Raw genomic sequence first — 15,405 nt, 5'->3', positions numbered from 1 at the left:
TATTCTAATACCTTCAGCTCAGTGGTAAAGGTATGCTTAAAAGCGCCAGGTGGTGACATCTTAATTTTTCACGGCCGAAAAATGTGCCAGCGCCGACTCTCCCCTCTCTCCCCCATGCATTATTCTTGCTTTAAGCAGCACGTCTCCTCAGGGGGAAGGGGTGTATTGTTTTACAACACACCCAGCTGCGGCCTACTTGCCTCGCCCGCGGTTCTTTTCAAGGAGTTGTCTTGGGTGACCCTTCTCTCTGGCAGTTATTAATAATAACACGTGCCGGGGAATAGTTCACCTTGTAGCGCTGAGGCCGCCTCGCTGCTTCGTGTATGTCTAGCCTCATACAGAGGAGTCTCCAGGGGAGAGGAGAAAGGTGTGTGTGTGGGGGGTGGGGGGGGGGGGTTAAAGCTATAGGAAGCGCAGAGCGAAAAACACACAAAAGACATCAAACAAAGTTTCCCCCCTTGTATGTAATTAGAATCAGGTAATCATCTATGGCCTCTCTAAAGTGATGGAGAGCCTGATTAGCAGCATCAAAGAAGGCAAAGAGGGCTGAGGGAGAGGTGTGTGTGTGTGTGTGTGTGTGTGTGTGTGTGTGTGTGTGTGTGTGTGTGTGTGTGTGTGTGTGTGTGTGTGTGTGTGTGTGTGTGTGTGTGTGTGTGTGTGTGTGTGTGTGTGTGTGTGTGTGTGTGTGTGTGAGAGAAAGATGAAGGAATAACACGGTGAAGTGCCAAGGCTGACAGACCAAGTGCTGCATTCTCCACCTTTAAGTCCCATTAAGAGCTCGAGCAGGAGAGGCCCTTTCTGCATGCTGAGTGCTCTATTGTAATAACAAGCAGCAGATTCAGGATTCAATCTGGGGCCTGAATGAACCGACAAATTCCAGACAAATTTTCTCCCCGAAGTCCTCAAGGGATTCAAAAAACTGAAGGATGCTTCTTTTCGGAGCTTTTGAAGGGATAACGACTCTCAGCATTAAAGATAAACTCCTGTTTACTAGGTATTTAAAATGTAAATAGCAGGGTAGGGTTGTGCCTTTTTAACATGGTACTGACTGGAATAAATGCAACCAGTTTGAAAAGCCTCTGGTCAGTCAGTGTGTGACTGACTTGACTTTCAGATTTAAACTGCAGTTAACAAAGCACTGTTCTGCTGCTGTCACAACAAAGAAAAAGTAAAATGTGGCAAAGCACAAGGACAGAGAAAGTAATGGTGGTGGCATTCACTGACGCAGCAGGCACTGTAACCTTTTAGAGAACCACATCCTTCAAAAAAAAAAAAAAAACCTATCCCCACTCTCCTCTAAAGGATTCAGAAAAAACAATTACAGCATGCGTACAGATGCGAGAAGAAAGACAAAAACATTATCTTTGATGTCAAACGCACCTTTGAAGTTAAGCATACATTACCCATCCAGCTAAACAGGTCATTCTGTTGTTGGTTTGTCACAATTGTATATGAATAACTGGTTACCTACATCTGAATGTGGCTTTTCTTTTTCAATCAAGGTACAGTAGTACGTCAAGTCCAGACTAGTTTGTACCTTGCACTTTCCTCCCAAAATAAAAGTGGTTTCAAAAAAGGAAATGTGCCAAGATGTTAGACTTTGTTTTGGCCGTCACAATCTTATTTTTTTGGAGCAAGAAGTGACTGGAGAGTGTCGAGCTAAGTACAACTGAATGCTAAACAAGCCATATTTAAAAACAACTAAAATGTCACAATTAGGTTTCATGAACTGAAAACACCCAATGTGAAAAGATGTTGAAGATGAAAACATACGGACCGCACTGGACACCGACATACAGATTGCTAATCTGTCAATCACAAGGTAGCCCCTCCCTGAATCTCAACCTGTCTCTATTCACAGGATGGATATCATACTGTATTGGAAACGACTTGAAACTATTGATCGAGACCATAAACTCGTCAGGAGGTCTTTACTATTGTAATAAATAAAGAGAGAAGAAGGGTCATTTTCTCATAGACTTCTATAGAATCTGACTTATTCTTGCAACGAGGGGAGTTGCTCTTTGAAGAATGCTACTTTAAGCCACTTCCACATTCTGTTCACTTTGTATACCTGGGCAAGCTGTATTTGTTTGTCTTTGAGCAAAAGTTTGGACCCTAATTTCACAAAATCTCCCCTCTAAAAGTGCTTTGTCTTGGATCCAATTCAAGTATTCCTAGTTTTAGTTTAATGGCGCACCAATGGGTTTACCAGTCACACTCCTCAACATGTAAAAGCAGTTTCAAATTTCTGAAGACATCCTGGATAGGTCTTTGGATCCAGTATCCAGAACTAACTCTCACTTTAGAGCAAACTAAAGATGTATTACGTTCAACTTTGGCCGTTAACACTTTTGTTTACAGCTGACAGGCCTCAAGTTCCCTGCAGAAAAATGGAACAAGGTGCCCGTCTACCTCCCTTAAAGCACAATCATCCAATTTGAACATTAATCCTTGGGCTAGGGGCAAGCTTTTATATAGGAAACACATTCAGTTGCTAAGAAATGGTCAGCAGTGCTGTGACTACTATGTTTTACTCTCAGCATTGCAGCTAGAGTAGAAGATAAGTAAGCTTTGGTGTCATTGACCAGCGGCCTGGCTGAGGATGTCCTTGTGCCCTTCAGTGTTCGTTGGGAGGACAGCTGAACATCTGCGCTAGTCATTAGCGAAAGAGGAGCTGGCCTGAATCTTTCAGCCTGCAGAGAATCAGGGAGGAGAGGAGAGCTGATGACAAACTACACCCAGCTTCCTGCACATCTCCCAGGAGCACGGCTATCGTCAAGTGAGCGGGATGCTGTTCGGTGGCAACTCGGAATCCACCGACTTTCAGCTCTTTGTGGAGCTGGTTGCCATCTATTGCTGCTATAACAATGACCGACCTCACTGGGAGTCTAGTCAGCTCTGTGGATCTGTGCATTATTCAGTCTGACACGAATACTCTTTTGCTGCTTGCTCAATCTAGAATAACCAAGGCTCAATCTAGAATAAACAATTCATAACCGATCACTACAAGTGTCCCGCCTGTATTTACATCATTATAAGTAAGGTTTATGACACAATGCACAGTTAGCAACACTTATTCCTTTAGTCCTGTAGTGGCTATAACTGTTAAATATGCTGGGTTCTGTTTGTTCCTCAAAACTCCACAGGGTTAGGGTTTAGCCATGTCGTGGGGTAATTGTTTGAAACCTAATATGTATTTTGATAGAAGGAGTTTGACAAGTTTCTATGGTTATTTTCATACCTATTTTGATGTGAAAACGTGTTACCATCTTTATTCTGACATGAATTCAAGGTAACAACCACTGTTCTTCATGAAGGCGCAGATTACAAACTTTCGGTTACAAACTTTCGGTAACAAACTTTCGGTTACAAACTTTCGGTTACAACCGTCTTTAAATTCTACAGTGGACTCACTCCAAAGCAGTGAATGTGAAGCTAATTTTAGAATTGGTGCATAGAAGGCCTTTTCAAAAAGTGGATCTGAATTTGCTATGGGAAGTATGTTCCTATCTTGAGATGTTTGGAATCATTAAGGCACAGAGAGAAGAACCAAATAAGAGATGTCTGGAGTGACATAACAGGAAGTAGTGGAGCTCCTGGTGTGTTCTGAGATCACCCAGAGACCAGGTGGTTACACAAGCACACATACATAAACCCCATGCATACACACATTGGAGGCACTGTACATTTAGCCCTTTTTCTGGGTTTGAACTGCACACAAAACTATTTTTTGCCTGTCATTTAATCTGATTGTACAATAAGCCTGTTTGACATGGGAAGTATTACAGTTCAAATAAAGGAAAACAAGTCACACATGCATGTTGATGTCACTTTCAGCTCGCAGTGAATCTGTATGAGCCAACATTTAACAAATAATAATTGAGAGATGTGGCAGAGATGATCTTTTTCACAATGTAATTAAATAAATATAAGACGAGGTAGAATCTGTCCTTAAACACTACATTTCAATGTGCGCTCTTTGTCTCAAAAACGATATGCTGCTACTTTGCGAGTAACCCTACAATGAACAGTTTTTTTTATATTAAAAGGTGTGACACATGTTCATAAGGAAGAATGTATCTAAATGAGATTTCTGAAAAGAATAGACAGCGTTTCAGACAGCCTGATCCTCTTCTCCTCACTCCCTGCCGGGTCCCTGGAGATAAAGCTTGACTTGATGTCACAGTCACGCCTGACGCCAACATACAAACTGACAATGCGTCATAAGCCCGATGCGAGATGACAAAAAAAAAGATACATTTCTCATTTACATACATGGTTATACAAGGTGGCTGCAGACGGCAAAGTTGATTTTGAAGGAGGAAAAAAAAGTTATTACACTGAACCATGCTCTACATGTTGGTTATCTCTCACTGATAGCCAGCTTTCCAAAACGTTAATAAATCCAGCTATGTTGACGGCTCTGTGAGTTTGCTTGCATTTACAATCTTAGTAAAACCACTGTAGAGGAAAATTGAAGTTGGATTAAAAAAAAATGAATGAATAGATAGATAAATAAATAAGTGTTCTCCTGGTGCTGTCTTTAAAATGGATGCCTGGAATTTACAGTTTTCCATTAACTGATGCCCAACAGCTTTTTCACGCCTGCACCCAGCCTTGGAGCAAGCGCTGGTTGTTGTTGTGTGTGTGTGTGTGTGTGTGTGTGTGTGTGTGTGTGTGTGTGTGTGTGTGTGTGTGTGTGTGTGTGTGTGTGTGTGTGTGTGTGTGTGTGTGTGTGTGTGTGTGTGGTGGCACTCAGCAGGCCGCCGTGCCGCAGTCTTCATTTTCTCAGCGTTTTTTAACTTAAATGTGTCAGTCTGTCTGCTCTCCTCCCTCCTCCGGGCTTTCAAACAGTATCGCTCTGTACTGTGGAAATCACACATCAGCATAAACAGTGGCGTCGCGCTGTTACCAGTATCATCAATGGGAGCTTTGGTTTCAAAGGGATCATTTGTTGATAAAAATGTTCGTGCCACATTCCTCCATATTCAGAGAGAGCAAAGCACAAATCAAGCTCGAGGAGATAATACCTGTAATTATGTTTGCAGTCGCAGGTTTATGAAGGGATCACACGATCACACACACACACACACACACACACACACACACACACACACACACACACACACACACACACACACACACACACACACACACACACACACACACACACACACACACACACACACACACACACACACACACACACACACACACACACACACACACACACACACACACACACACACACACACACACACACACACACACACACACACACACACACACACACACACACACACACACACACACACACACACACACACACACACACACACCTCTTTACATCATTTTTGATCACACAGGGACTGCTGAAACTAAGTTTTTTTTTCCTCCCTCATATTCAGTTTTTTTTCCTCAGTTGTTTGTGCATGTTTTGCGATAAAGGATTATTATTTCTCTGCTGCTGGGATCACATCGCTCATGGTTGTAGACCCCTGAAGAATTCTATTAACCCTGGTTATGTCAGGCCTAATAACATGCCACCCTGCTAAGCAGAAAAGGATTGACTTGGAGGAGGGGGTGGGGGTGTGTAATGAAGGCCCAAATAATTTACTGTTAAAGCCAATAGAATATAAAACTCGACTAAATGTCCTTATTTCTCCCTCTCCCGTTGCTAACCTGTGCTGACAGACTGAGATAAACATAAGTAGAAATAATACATTTGCTTTTTGAGCAAGATGTGTGTGTGTAAAAATGGTATTGCTTTGCGATGCAGCAGCCATTGATTGTGTTGGTGATGGAGCCTGGCTTTCTTTGTTGCTCTGCAGATCAGATGTGGAGTACTGCGGTTTTGCTATATTTGCCATTCATTAGCCAGCAGTGAGGAGATGTCAGGGCGCATTCGCGGGCAGGCCACTCGCGTGATAGCGAGCGTCAAATCAATTCAGTCACCTTGAACTTTGAAGATGAAAGAATAACATGTTGGAATTGGTCTTCCTCTTAGCCTGTACGCCTGTTCAGAAACGCTCGCCCGGTCCTCACGGCTACTGAATGCATTGGTGTTGGGAAAACAATGTCCAACTGATTCATTGATGACATTTCGAGTTTTGTGTTCTGGAGCTCTGCTACACAGGAGTCACCAGGAAAACATGTGGACACCAGTCTACTAAAACTGTAGGTGTAGATGTTTCAAGGAAAACATGTGATTGAGAAAAGAAATGCAAAAGCTTAGGCTACCAAACTACTTGGTTAGGTTTAGTGACAGATAATAGTTTGCCTAAAAATGGTTCCCCCAGCATAATTTTAGTTACGGAATAAAAATTGAATATAGTCTGAGTTGACAGTTGGTCTCCTGGGGAAAGTCCTGGGGCCTCATTTATAAAGCCTTGCGTAGGATTCACGTGGGAAGGTTGCTTACGTAGGACAAAGCAAATAAATACGCACAGACATTTTCCGATTCATAAAACACTATGTACCGGTGTAGGATTTGTGTACCGGCACATCCTACGCCGGTTTCCCTTTATAAATCACAATCAACTCGAAGTGCTGTGCAGCTTTTGCGGGCTTCACGTAACGCCTATATTTGCCTATAAATAGTCAAAGAAACGCCCATTCATTCATTCATTCATTTTGACTGACTGCATGAAGAAGATCGCAGGAAATGACGACAGAACAGCTAAAAAAGAGATCTCACACCGTGTCAGATTTTGGTTATTTTGGGGAGGTCGAGATAAATCATATTGTTTGGTGGATGCAGTTTGAACCAGAGTAACAGCATGGAGGTCGGATCGTCACCAAAATAAATAAATGGTCCGAAAAAGGTTAATGACAAAATAGATACACATAGCCTTCTTCAGGCAGTGTGTCAGTGTGTTTGTACCGGGGACAGGAGACCCCCCCTTGATGAGAAACTGTAAGAAATGATCGGGGAATCCCTCCGGAGTGGAGTCATGACGACTGGATCTGAATTATTTTTTTGTATTTGGTGGTTTGTGTTCCAGCTGTCGATCAGCAACTATATATCCATAATCCACCAGTTAAAGGAAATACAACTAATGTGTTGTGTTATGTTATCTGTACAATTGACCACATATGGTGTTCTTAGTTTCCATACCTCCTGTGTTTTACGAGCCACTTATCAAGTCTTGGCGAACGGCACAAAACGTGATAGTATATAAAACCATGCTCGTATCTAAACAACCTATAGAAATGCAAAACGGCGTCAGTTTAAAGTAATTCTGTCCTTCTGTTTACCGCATCATTTATGAGAATACATTTCTTAACAAGAGAACATAATCGAGGGGTGATCAATAACATTTCCATATTTATTTATTTCTCAAAGTTATGTTTTTGTGGAGGAGTCTCAAACAGGCGTTTGTTAAATCATTTTAAGATTGGCTTTAATCAATTTGTGCAAATTAATTCTTCATATATGATGAATGAGAGGTAACATTTTATTTATGGTATTATTTCCACATATTTCTGTTCATTCTTCCTTCTGCCAACGGTGTCGCAGTTTCTCGTCTCTCCCGTTTGTGTGCTTAGTGCGTACGCATGGGTCAGAGTTTGTGTGGAGGACCGCACATTTTCCCGGCAAGTTTGTTTTTATAAATCGCAAATATTGCGTAGAAACTTGCGTACGCCATCTTTTGATCGTACGCACCGTTTATAAATGAGGCCCTTGAGCTTGATTAACTCTTCCATCTAAATTTCCCTATGATTACTTGTGTGAACTATCACTAGGAACCTAATCCTAACAAAAAGTTGTCCGGGACACAATGTGGACAAAAAGCACAATTGAGAATGTTCTTTGTTTTTATGGAAACCTAATTTCCTAAGGATACCAGGCTAACTAACAAAATATCATATCCATTTTATTTTTCTTGACAGATCTTGTAAAAACACCCAAACCAATCATTTGTTGGTGCATCTCAGCAACTTCCTTAAACTTCTGGACAATGTAGCACTGTATTTCATCAACCAGGATGTAAAAGTGCATTGCTGCAAACTATTTTCTGTGTCAGATTAATCTTCTTTTGGGCCATCAGTATGGTGTATGTGTGAAACTGTGGGTTTTCTCCAGAAGTTTTTCCTTGTACGATGTGAGGGTCTAAGGATAGAGGGTGTCGTTTTTTCTCATACTGATATTCTGAACAATCTGTGCTATTGTATTAGCTGCAAAGTGTCTCTACTGTAGGCTATTTTTATTATATGTACAGCACTTTGGCTCGACCAAAAATCGTTTATAAATGTGCTATATAAATAAAACTTGATTTGATTTGATTTGATTTAGTAAAAATACATATACACGTGTGTGTTCTTGGTAATAAATGAACATCTCACCCATTGGTGGATGTACATATTTGGTATGCGTGTGTAGAACAAAAAATACATTAAAGCAGTATGTCTGTGTGTTATTGTCTCACATTGGACTGACTGCCAGATGTGGTGCTGACTGAAGATTATGCCAACAATTCAACAAGCCTGGTTTAGACATTTAAAGTAGCCACCTACACGTGAAGCCTGTAGAAACTGAGAAACTGATCACAATCTGCAACCCAACTGTAGCGGAACAAAAAGGTGTCTTCCTGCCTGGTAGATTCACTCTGCACAGTTACATTACAGTGAACTAAACAGCAGAAAACATTGGATGTTATTTACGCACTTGGGATGAAAAGGGGCCAATGACCTCTGACCTAATCATGTTCTTGACACTTTTTTATTTAACATAAATAAACTAAAATGCAGATTTTTTCCTTTGTGTGCAATGGGCCTGTCATTTATATTTTTTTCAAAACGTCAGATGTATGCTGGTAGGAAAAAATCTCAAATGATGTTTTAACAGAAACAACCCCACATCCAGTCACATGTTTTTTAAATATATATCTGTTCAAAATGATATATTCTTGTCTATCAGAAATCAGGTTCCTACCCAAATGAAGCTAAAACCAAAGATGATTTAATGTGAAGCCATGTCTCTACAAAGCGTTATATGTGTCAAACCTCCATAAACTACAAGTTCTTATGTAAACAACTTTAAAGCCAGCGGCTGTTTTACTCTCAGCAGGTGTCAGTGCTACATGGAGAGGAAAATGATCTAAAACTGACTGACAACAAAATAAATCTCCTTCTTAACCCAGTTAAAAACTGATAGGCCTTTCTATTCTTAAATTTGTCAAAAATAATCTGTCAACATGAGAGATTATTCCTTTCATAATTCTTGAGAAATAAGTGCTAAATTAAACAGCTTGATTCAAATGATTTCACCTCTTATTCACATACTTTGCTTGCTGATAGATGCTATAGTTTAGAGGCTTATAGTTGCTTTGAGTTTCACTAAAAACTTAACAAGCTGCAATATTTTGAGGTCGTTTTTATAAAAGACAAACCTACATTCCACATGTATATTAGGGCTGAACGATTAATCGATTTTAAATCGAAATGATGCAATTATCAAATCGCAAAGCCTGCGATTTTTTTTTTTTTTCCCTTCTTGTGTGTCAGTCATCCACACCAATCAGAAGTGCTGTGCTCCACATGTACCAGTCATTGTTAACCAATCAGAAGTGGCCCATGATACAAGGTGATAGACAGATTGATCCAATCACCTGCCAAGTATTTTTGAAAGTGCCTGCCCTTTTCCAAATGGCTTCCAATGGAGCTCTCCTAGATGGTTTGGTGAAACAAATCATCTGAGTCAGGTTAGTAATGCTCCATCACATGTGTTACATCTATTACAGGGTGAATCTTAAACTGAAGCTTGACTTTAAAGCAACCCAACGGAAGTTTCATGTAAGTTTAGTTCTTTCACTCGTAGCTCGGGCTGCGGGGGTGCTAGAGATGGGAGCACGTTGATACGACCTTCCGGAGATATGGCCGCATTTTACAATAAATTTCCGTTGGGTCGCTTAAAAACAAATATCGCAAATCGAATCGCAATATCTGTCAGAAAAATCGCAATTAGATTATTTCCCCAAATTGTGCAGCCCTAATGTATATAATGTATACAAAATATTGATTGCAACTTTGTACACAAGTGTTATAACAACCATATTTTAAGCCAATTTGAGAAAAAAAACTGGACAAAAGTGCAACAGAGATTTGTATTGAGGTGCGCAAAATAAAAGAAAATGAAAACACAATAAAAAAGATTTTGAAATGTCAAACCATAATGTACGTGTAACTTTTGCACTGTCTGATTGCTGGGTTGTGACACATTTAGAGGCCTTAAAAAAGGTTCACATGCCAAACCAAATGCCTTCTTGTGAATTAAAACTGCCTTAGCTCCTTTCCACATAACAAACAGAGCTCAAACCGAACTCTCAATGTGTGTAGAAAGGATTTCAGTGGGTTAACTCTCCAACAGCCCTGGAGCAGACCGAGCGTTATGCAGTGTTTGTTGAACGTCACGCAGACGCCGTCTCTCTTACCGTAGGTAGTCTCTCCGGCACAGGATGAGGTTGGCTTTGGTGTAGAGCGTGGAGCCCACCTCGCCCAGCCGGCAGTCACAGCAGGCGCACTTCAGGCAGTCCTCGTGCCAGTACTTATCGAGGGCCTTCAGCAGGTAGCGGTCCTTGATCTTCCGGTTGCAGCCGGCACAGCCTTTTGGCTTGGTGTCCGGCTGGACGGAGAGCATTTGTATACCTGGGGGGAAAGAAGAGAGACGATTTAAAAACTCATCCAGCACCAGCACACTGACAGAGGAACGTTTCCTTATGGTGAAAGAAAAACACACAAATTCTAGGCAGAAAACAAAAACAAGGATTGTGATGCATTTAAAAAATACAGAACAAGAAATAAATTGATGACAGATAAATGGAGCAAAATACAAATTCTCACTTGTTTTCATTGTGCTCCTCGGTCTTTAAGCAGCAGGTGGTATAAGTACAATATTCATGTATTTATCACACATAAACACTTAAGACTGAAATGAAAGAAAAAAAACATAAGTGAAAATGAGCATTAATAAACAAGATCAATCTTATTTACATTTTTTAATGGTTTGAAAACACAGATTTTAACCTGGTCTGCTAGAGCAAATTAGATATACTCAAGAGACATGAGAATGCAGGGCTTAGTTTCAATTCCACAATTCCAAATTAAATTGTACTCAAAAACTTAGTATGCAGACTTAACAGATACAATGTTTTACAAAAGATATAACCAAATTGAAAATAGTGAGAGCTTCGGTAACCTTAGAAAAAAAAAAAAAAAACTCTATTTACCTTTATTACTAACTGGCATTCGTGTTACAATTCAATTCACTTATACTTAGTAGTAAGTGTCAACACTAAGTGGACAAAAATGTGTTCCAGCTTACTGAAAAGTACTTAAAATTAAGTATGGATGTAATGGATGGAAACAAAATATTGTTTCGTATTTAACAAACAAAAAGACTGTGTCCCATGACAGTCTTTTTGTTTGTTAAATACGAAACAATATTTTCTATCTTTGAGAACACACATGACCAGTGTGAGCTGTAAACATCTCCGGTAAGGAATGGTTTACTTCTGAAATACAAAAACTTTGACTAATTACTCAAAGAAGACAATGTATCCTTTACACACACACACACACACACACACACACACACACACACACACACACACACACACACACACACACACACACACACACACACACACACACACACACACACACACACACACACACACACACACACACACACACACACACACACACACACACACACACACACACACACACACACACACACACACACACACACACACACACACACACACACACACACACACACACACACACACACACACACACACACACACACACACACACACACACACACACACACACACACACACACACACACACACACACACAGATCTTGTAAAACAGGTGTTACTCAACGTAGGTGAAAACACAAAGAAAGTATCTTTAAATAACAGTTAAAAGTATTATTCTAACGTTGTAAAAATCCAGTGTTCAAAATAAGTGACTAGTCCCAGTAAAATACCCGCGATGGACTAAAAAAGGAGAAGAAGAAGTGAATGCAGATCTGACATTACAAACCAAAACAGTCCTGTTTAACTGCTGTGAGAGCAACAAGCAGCCCACACAGACACAAAGCCACAGTTTCACATTTCTTCCAGGACTTTTTTTTTTTTTTTTACATTGACCTCCTGTGTTTAGAGGGGCGTGGCTACAGGCGAGGAGCTTTGCAAGCGGCCTGTATTGTTTGGCCTGAGCTGACTGTGGAGAGCCTTTGTTGGCCCATTGGGAGCCAGGAGAAGAGGGGTGGGGGGGACAATGTAGCTTCGCACCCGGCTGGAATTAGTATTCTCCTACCATTCCCTGAGGAGAGGCACACCCCCACTACCCTTTGTCCCACCATTCACCACACACAACACACACACGCTTGATATTTAGCATGTAGTTTCAGCTTTCATTTCAAATACTGAAACTAACTTTTTTTAGGATTCCAGTTCAAATGTGTCCATTTACAGTTAGAAAGACACTGTTTTACTTCTAATTCATTCATTATGACTGTTGGTATAATGATAATGTGTCTCCTTTAATTTCACAACAACACCTGGTCATGGAAGTAGAAATAATGTAATCTATTAATTTTGAACTGTCTGAAGTGACACAATCTGGAATCCGGTGTCTAATTTTGTACATAAATAACATGGTGGCTCCTATTAAAGTTGAGAACAAGCACTTTTCTTCAATGAGTTTCAATGTTTTGGATAAAACTATGCCTGAGATGCATCAAATGAACATGAAAAGACTGAAATTATGTCTTATTTTGAAAGAAACCTGTCACTACTTGTTCCTTTTTTCTTCTGCTGCCACACAATCTAGCATATTTAGTGAGAAATCTTTCGCACAGACATACTATCAAACAGGTTGCAGAGTGAGCAGCTCATTTGTTCCACGGGTTGGGGCTGTTGATTTGTTAATTGGCTGGATTTAGAGAGCGGTGCGCGCGGCTGCTCTCCTGTTCAGCGCCACTGATCCGTCCAGCCTCGTTAACACTACAAAGTCCCCGCTACTCATTACCAAACCAAAAGAAGGGGGAAAAAAGAGTTTCGACTCCCCCCTTTTTTACTGTCTAATCAACTCGCATAGAAGAGGAGAAGCATGGCAGGAATTTGACCACTTCGCTCTTCCGATTGCCGAGGGGAAGTGCTGAACAAAAGCTTCATTTTCCATAAAGGAAAGGGAACCACAGCTGCTCTCGGAGCCCTAATGATATCGGTTTTGTTTGCGCGCTGGCTCGTATCCTCCCTTCCCACTCTCTCATTGTGGACCTGAAGGCTGCTGCGCGTCCTCGGCATGCACATGGAGGCGATCATCACCAGCGGATGGAGGATGATGGAGGAATAGATCGGGGAATAGACTGCTTTTCTCAGCCCCAGCTGTTCACCAACGAGATGCTGACATTTCACCCTTTCAGTTTAATTACTGTTGCCATGGCAGCGGAGTACTGGTAAAGGCCAATAACGGGTTTAACACACACTCAATTTGCCATGCAGCTTTGACAGGCACTGCACTGTGTGACCACCAACATAACACCAGAGCACGTATATGTAATGTCTCGGTGAAATGCTGGAATAACAGATAGCCTACTGGATCAGGTTAGAGCAACAGCAGGTCAGACCTGGACTCGTCGCCTTTCGACGCAGAGAGATGCTGCAACTTGCCGTCGCAGAGCACACCAAAACACACATGAAAACGTGCCGATAATACAAGCCGAAGCGCCAAAGTCAGCGTCTTACCGAAACTTTTCTCCCTTTTCTGCATTTGTTGAACCGCTGAAGCAGCCGAAGCACCCACCATGCAACCCGGAGCCCCTGGTCCGGAGAGCAGCTGTCTGCGGGCAGGCAGGCAGGCAGGCTGGGGTCGGGCTTTGTTAGATGGGGAACAATCCAACACGGCGACCCGGTGAGGAATGAAGAGAAAAAGAGAGAACAACCGGCGAACAAAAACGGAGCTGCTCGCCGTCGTCGGTCGTCACTCGGCGTGTGAGAGCACGGTTATCGCCGAGCGGAGGTGTATGAGCGGAGAGAGGCAGGCAGCGAATGACAGGACGACAAAGAGATGCTTCCCCTCCGCGGCGCAGAGACCATCTAATCCTGCTGGCCACATTACAGGCTGCTGCACGCTGCTCTAATCAGCGCTTTGACGTACCAGCAGCAGGCATCTGCACACAGTCCCCCCCCCCATCACCACAACCTGCTATTACAAAACTCATTCTCACCCACATTGCGTGTAATGTTAGGCTATAGCCTATATCACATCCCCTGCACTCATTCAGTTTGGTTAACATTTAAATTGAAAACGCTAAATAATAGTATTTTGTCTCACCTTTCTAAACAAGTTAAGCAGAACTGATCTCTTCCAGCAACGGATCCAGCTTCTCTGAAGAGAAATAAAAAGTTCACCAAACTGATCTTCGGGATGGAAATAATGAGCTCCACGTGGATCAAGGCGCCCAGTTAGTGGAAGAGTGCCCAGCTACAGGTGTTCAGCCGAGAGAGTGCGGGGCTCAGGCCGGACGTCCCCAAATGTTTCACAGAGAGTGGCGAGAGAACCGGGGAAGACAGGCTTTATTATCTCCAAACCCCCCCCCCCCCCCAAATCCCTCACCGGTGAGACATTACACCGCCACGATAAGGTCATTCACTTATTACCAGCCGCTCCACTATATGACGGAGAGCATACATCGCGTGCGCGCCCCCGGAACGCCCATTTCCCGTAACGTCCTTCAATCTTAGAGCCGCGAGTGCGCGCAGACGCACGGCGCTCGTTATTTTACAGACACTGAAACACATGTATAGTCTAGGGGTGCCCGAAGAGCATGGCATGGCATTAATTTAAGATGGAAGTGCTGCGTTCAGGGGCATGTTATTGTGCAGAAAAAAAATGGTTTCTTCTGACACCTGACTGACAAAACAGAGAATATTCAGATTTGGAGACTGGAGATTGATAACAGCAAGTGTAAAGAAAGTACCCTGGATGTGTTGGATTCAACCAGGCTACTTAAATATGACTGTTATTAATTATCAAAAAGAACAAAACGAGTGCCATTTCTTCACACGTGATTTTGTTTAACATGGTTTTTTAATTCCCTTCAATAAGAGACTAGTCTATAAGAAAATATGGACCTCAAATAAAGAGGAAGCAGACAAACTATTATGGATAATTAAATCAATCTTCGTAGAGGTCATTGATTCCTCTTTCTCTGGCATTCTTTCTCCATGCGCACACACGGCGTCATGTGAGGTCCCGGCTCCACAGTGGCAGCCGGCCCCGGACTGATTACCGCCTCTCCACACTCTTTATTTAAACCATTCCTGTAATTAAAAAGGACGAAATTATTCCGCGCCCTGTTTTTGAAACATCGATTGGCGACCC

At 41.9% G+C, this 15,405-nt stretch overlaps 1 protein-coding gene across 5 annotated transcripts in view; it reads right to left on the bottom strand.

Annotated features, from left to right (window-relative positions):
- The window catches only part of lmo3 (LIM domain only 3), a 38,462-nt gene extending 23,845 nt beyond the window's left edge, over positions 1-14,617 (bottom strand). The window contains exons 1-3 of one of the 5 annotated variants that reach the window (XM_079655197.1): positions 14,356-14,615; positions 10,846-10,930; positions 10,437-10,650 (exon numbers count right to left, since the gene is read on the bottom strand). In XM_079655197.1, coding sequence (XP_079511323.1) covers positions 10,437-10,650; positions 10,846-10,855 — 224 coding nt within the window. In that variant the 5' untranslated portion in view covers positions 10,856-10,930; positions 14,356-14,615. Of the gene's footprint in view, positions 1-10,436; positions 10,651-10,845; positions 10,931-13,766; positions 14,162-14,355 lie in introns of those variants that run through there. The other 4 variants (XM_079655196.1, XM_079655198.1, XM_079655199.1 and 1 more) reach the window with 4 other exon arrangements.
- Positions 14,618-15,405: the final 788 nt, after the last annotated feature.

The sequence above is a fragment of the Notothenia rossii genome (assembly GCF_949606895.1).
Source record: "Notothenia rossii genome assembly, chromosome: 10".
Lineage (NCBI taxonomy): Eukaryota > Metazoa > Chordata > Actinopteri > Perciformes > Nototheniidae > Notothenia > Notothenia rossii.
This window is presented reverse-complemented; position numbering and strand designations above follow the sequence as displayed.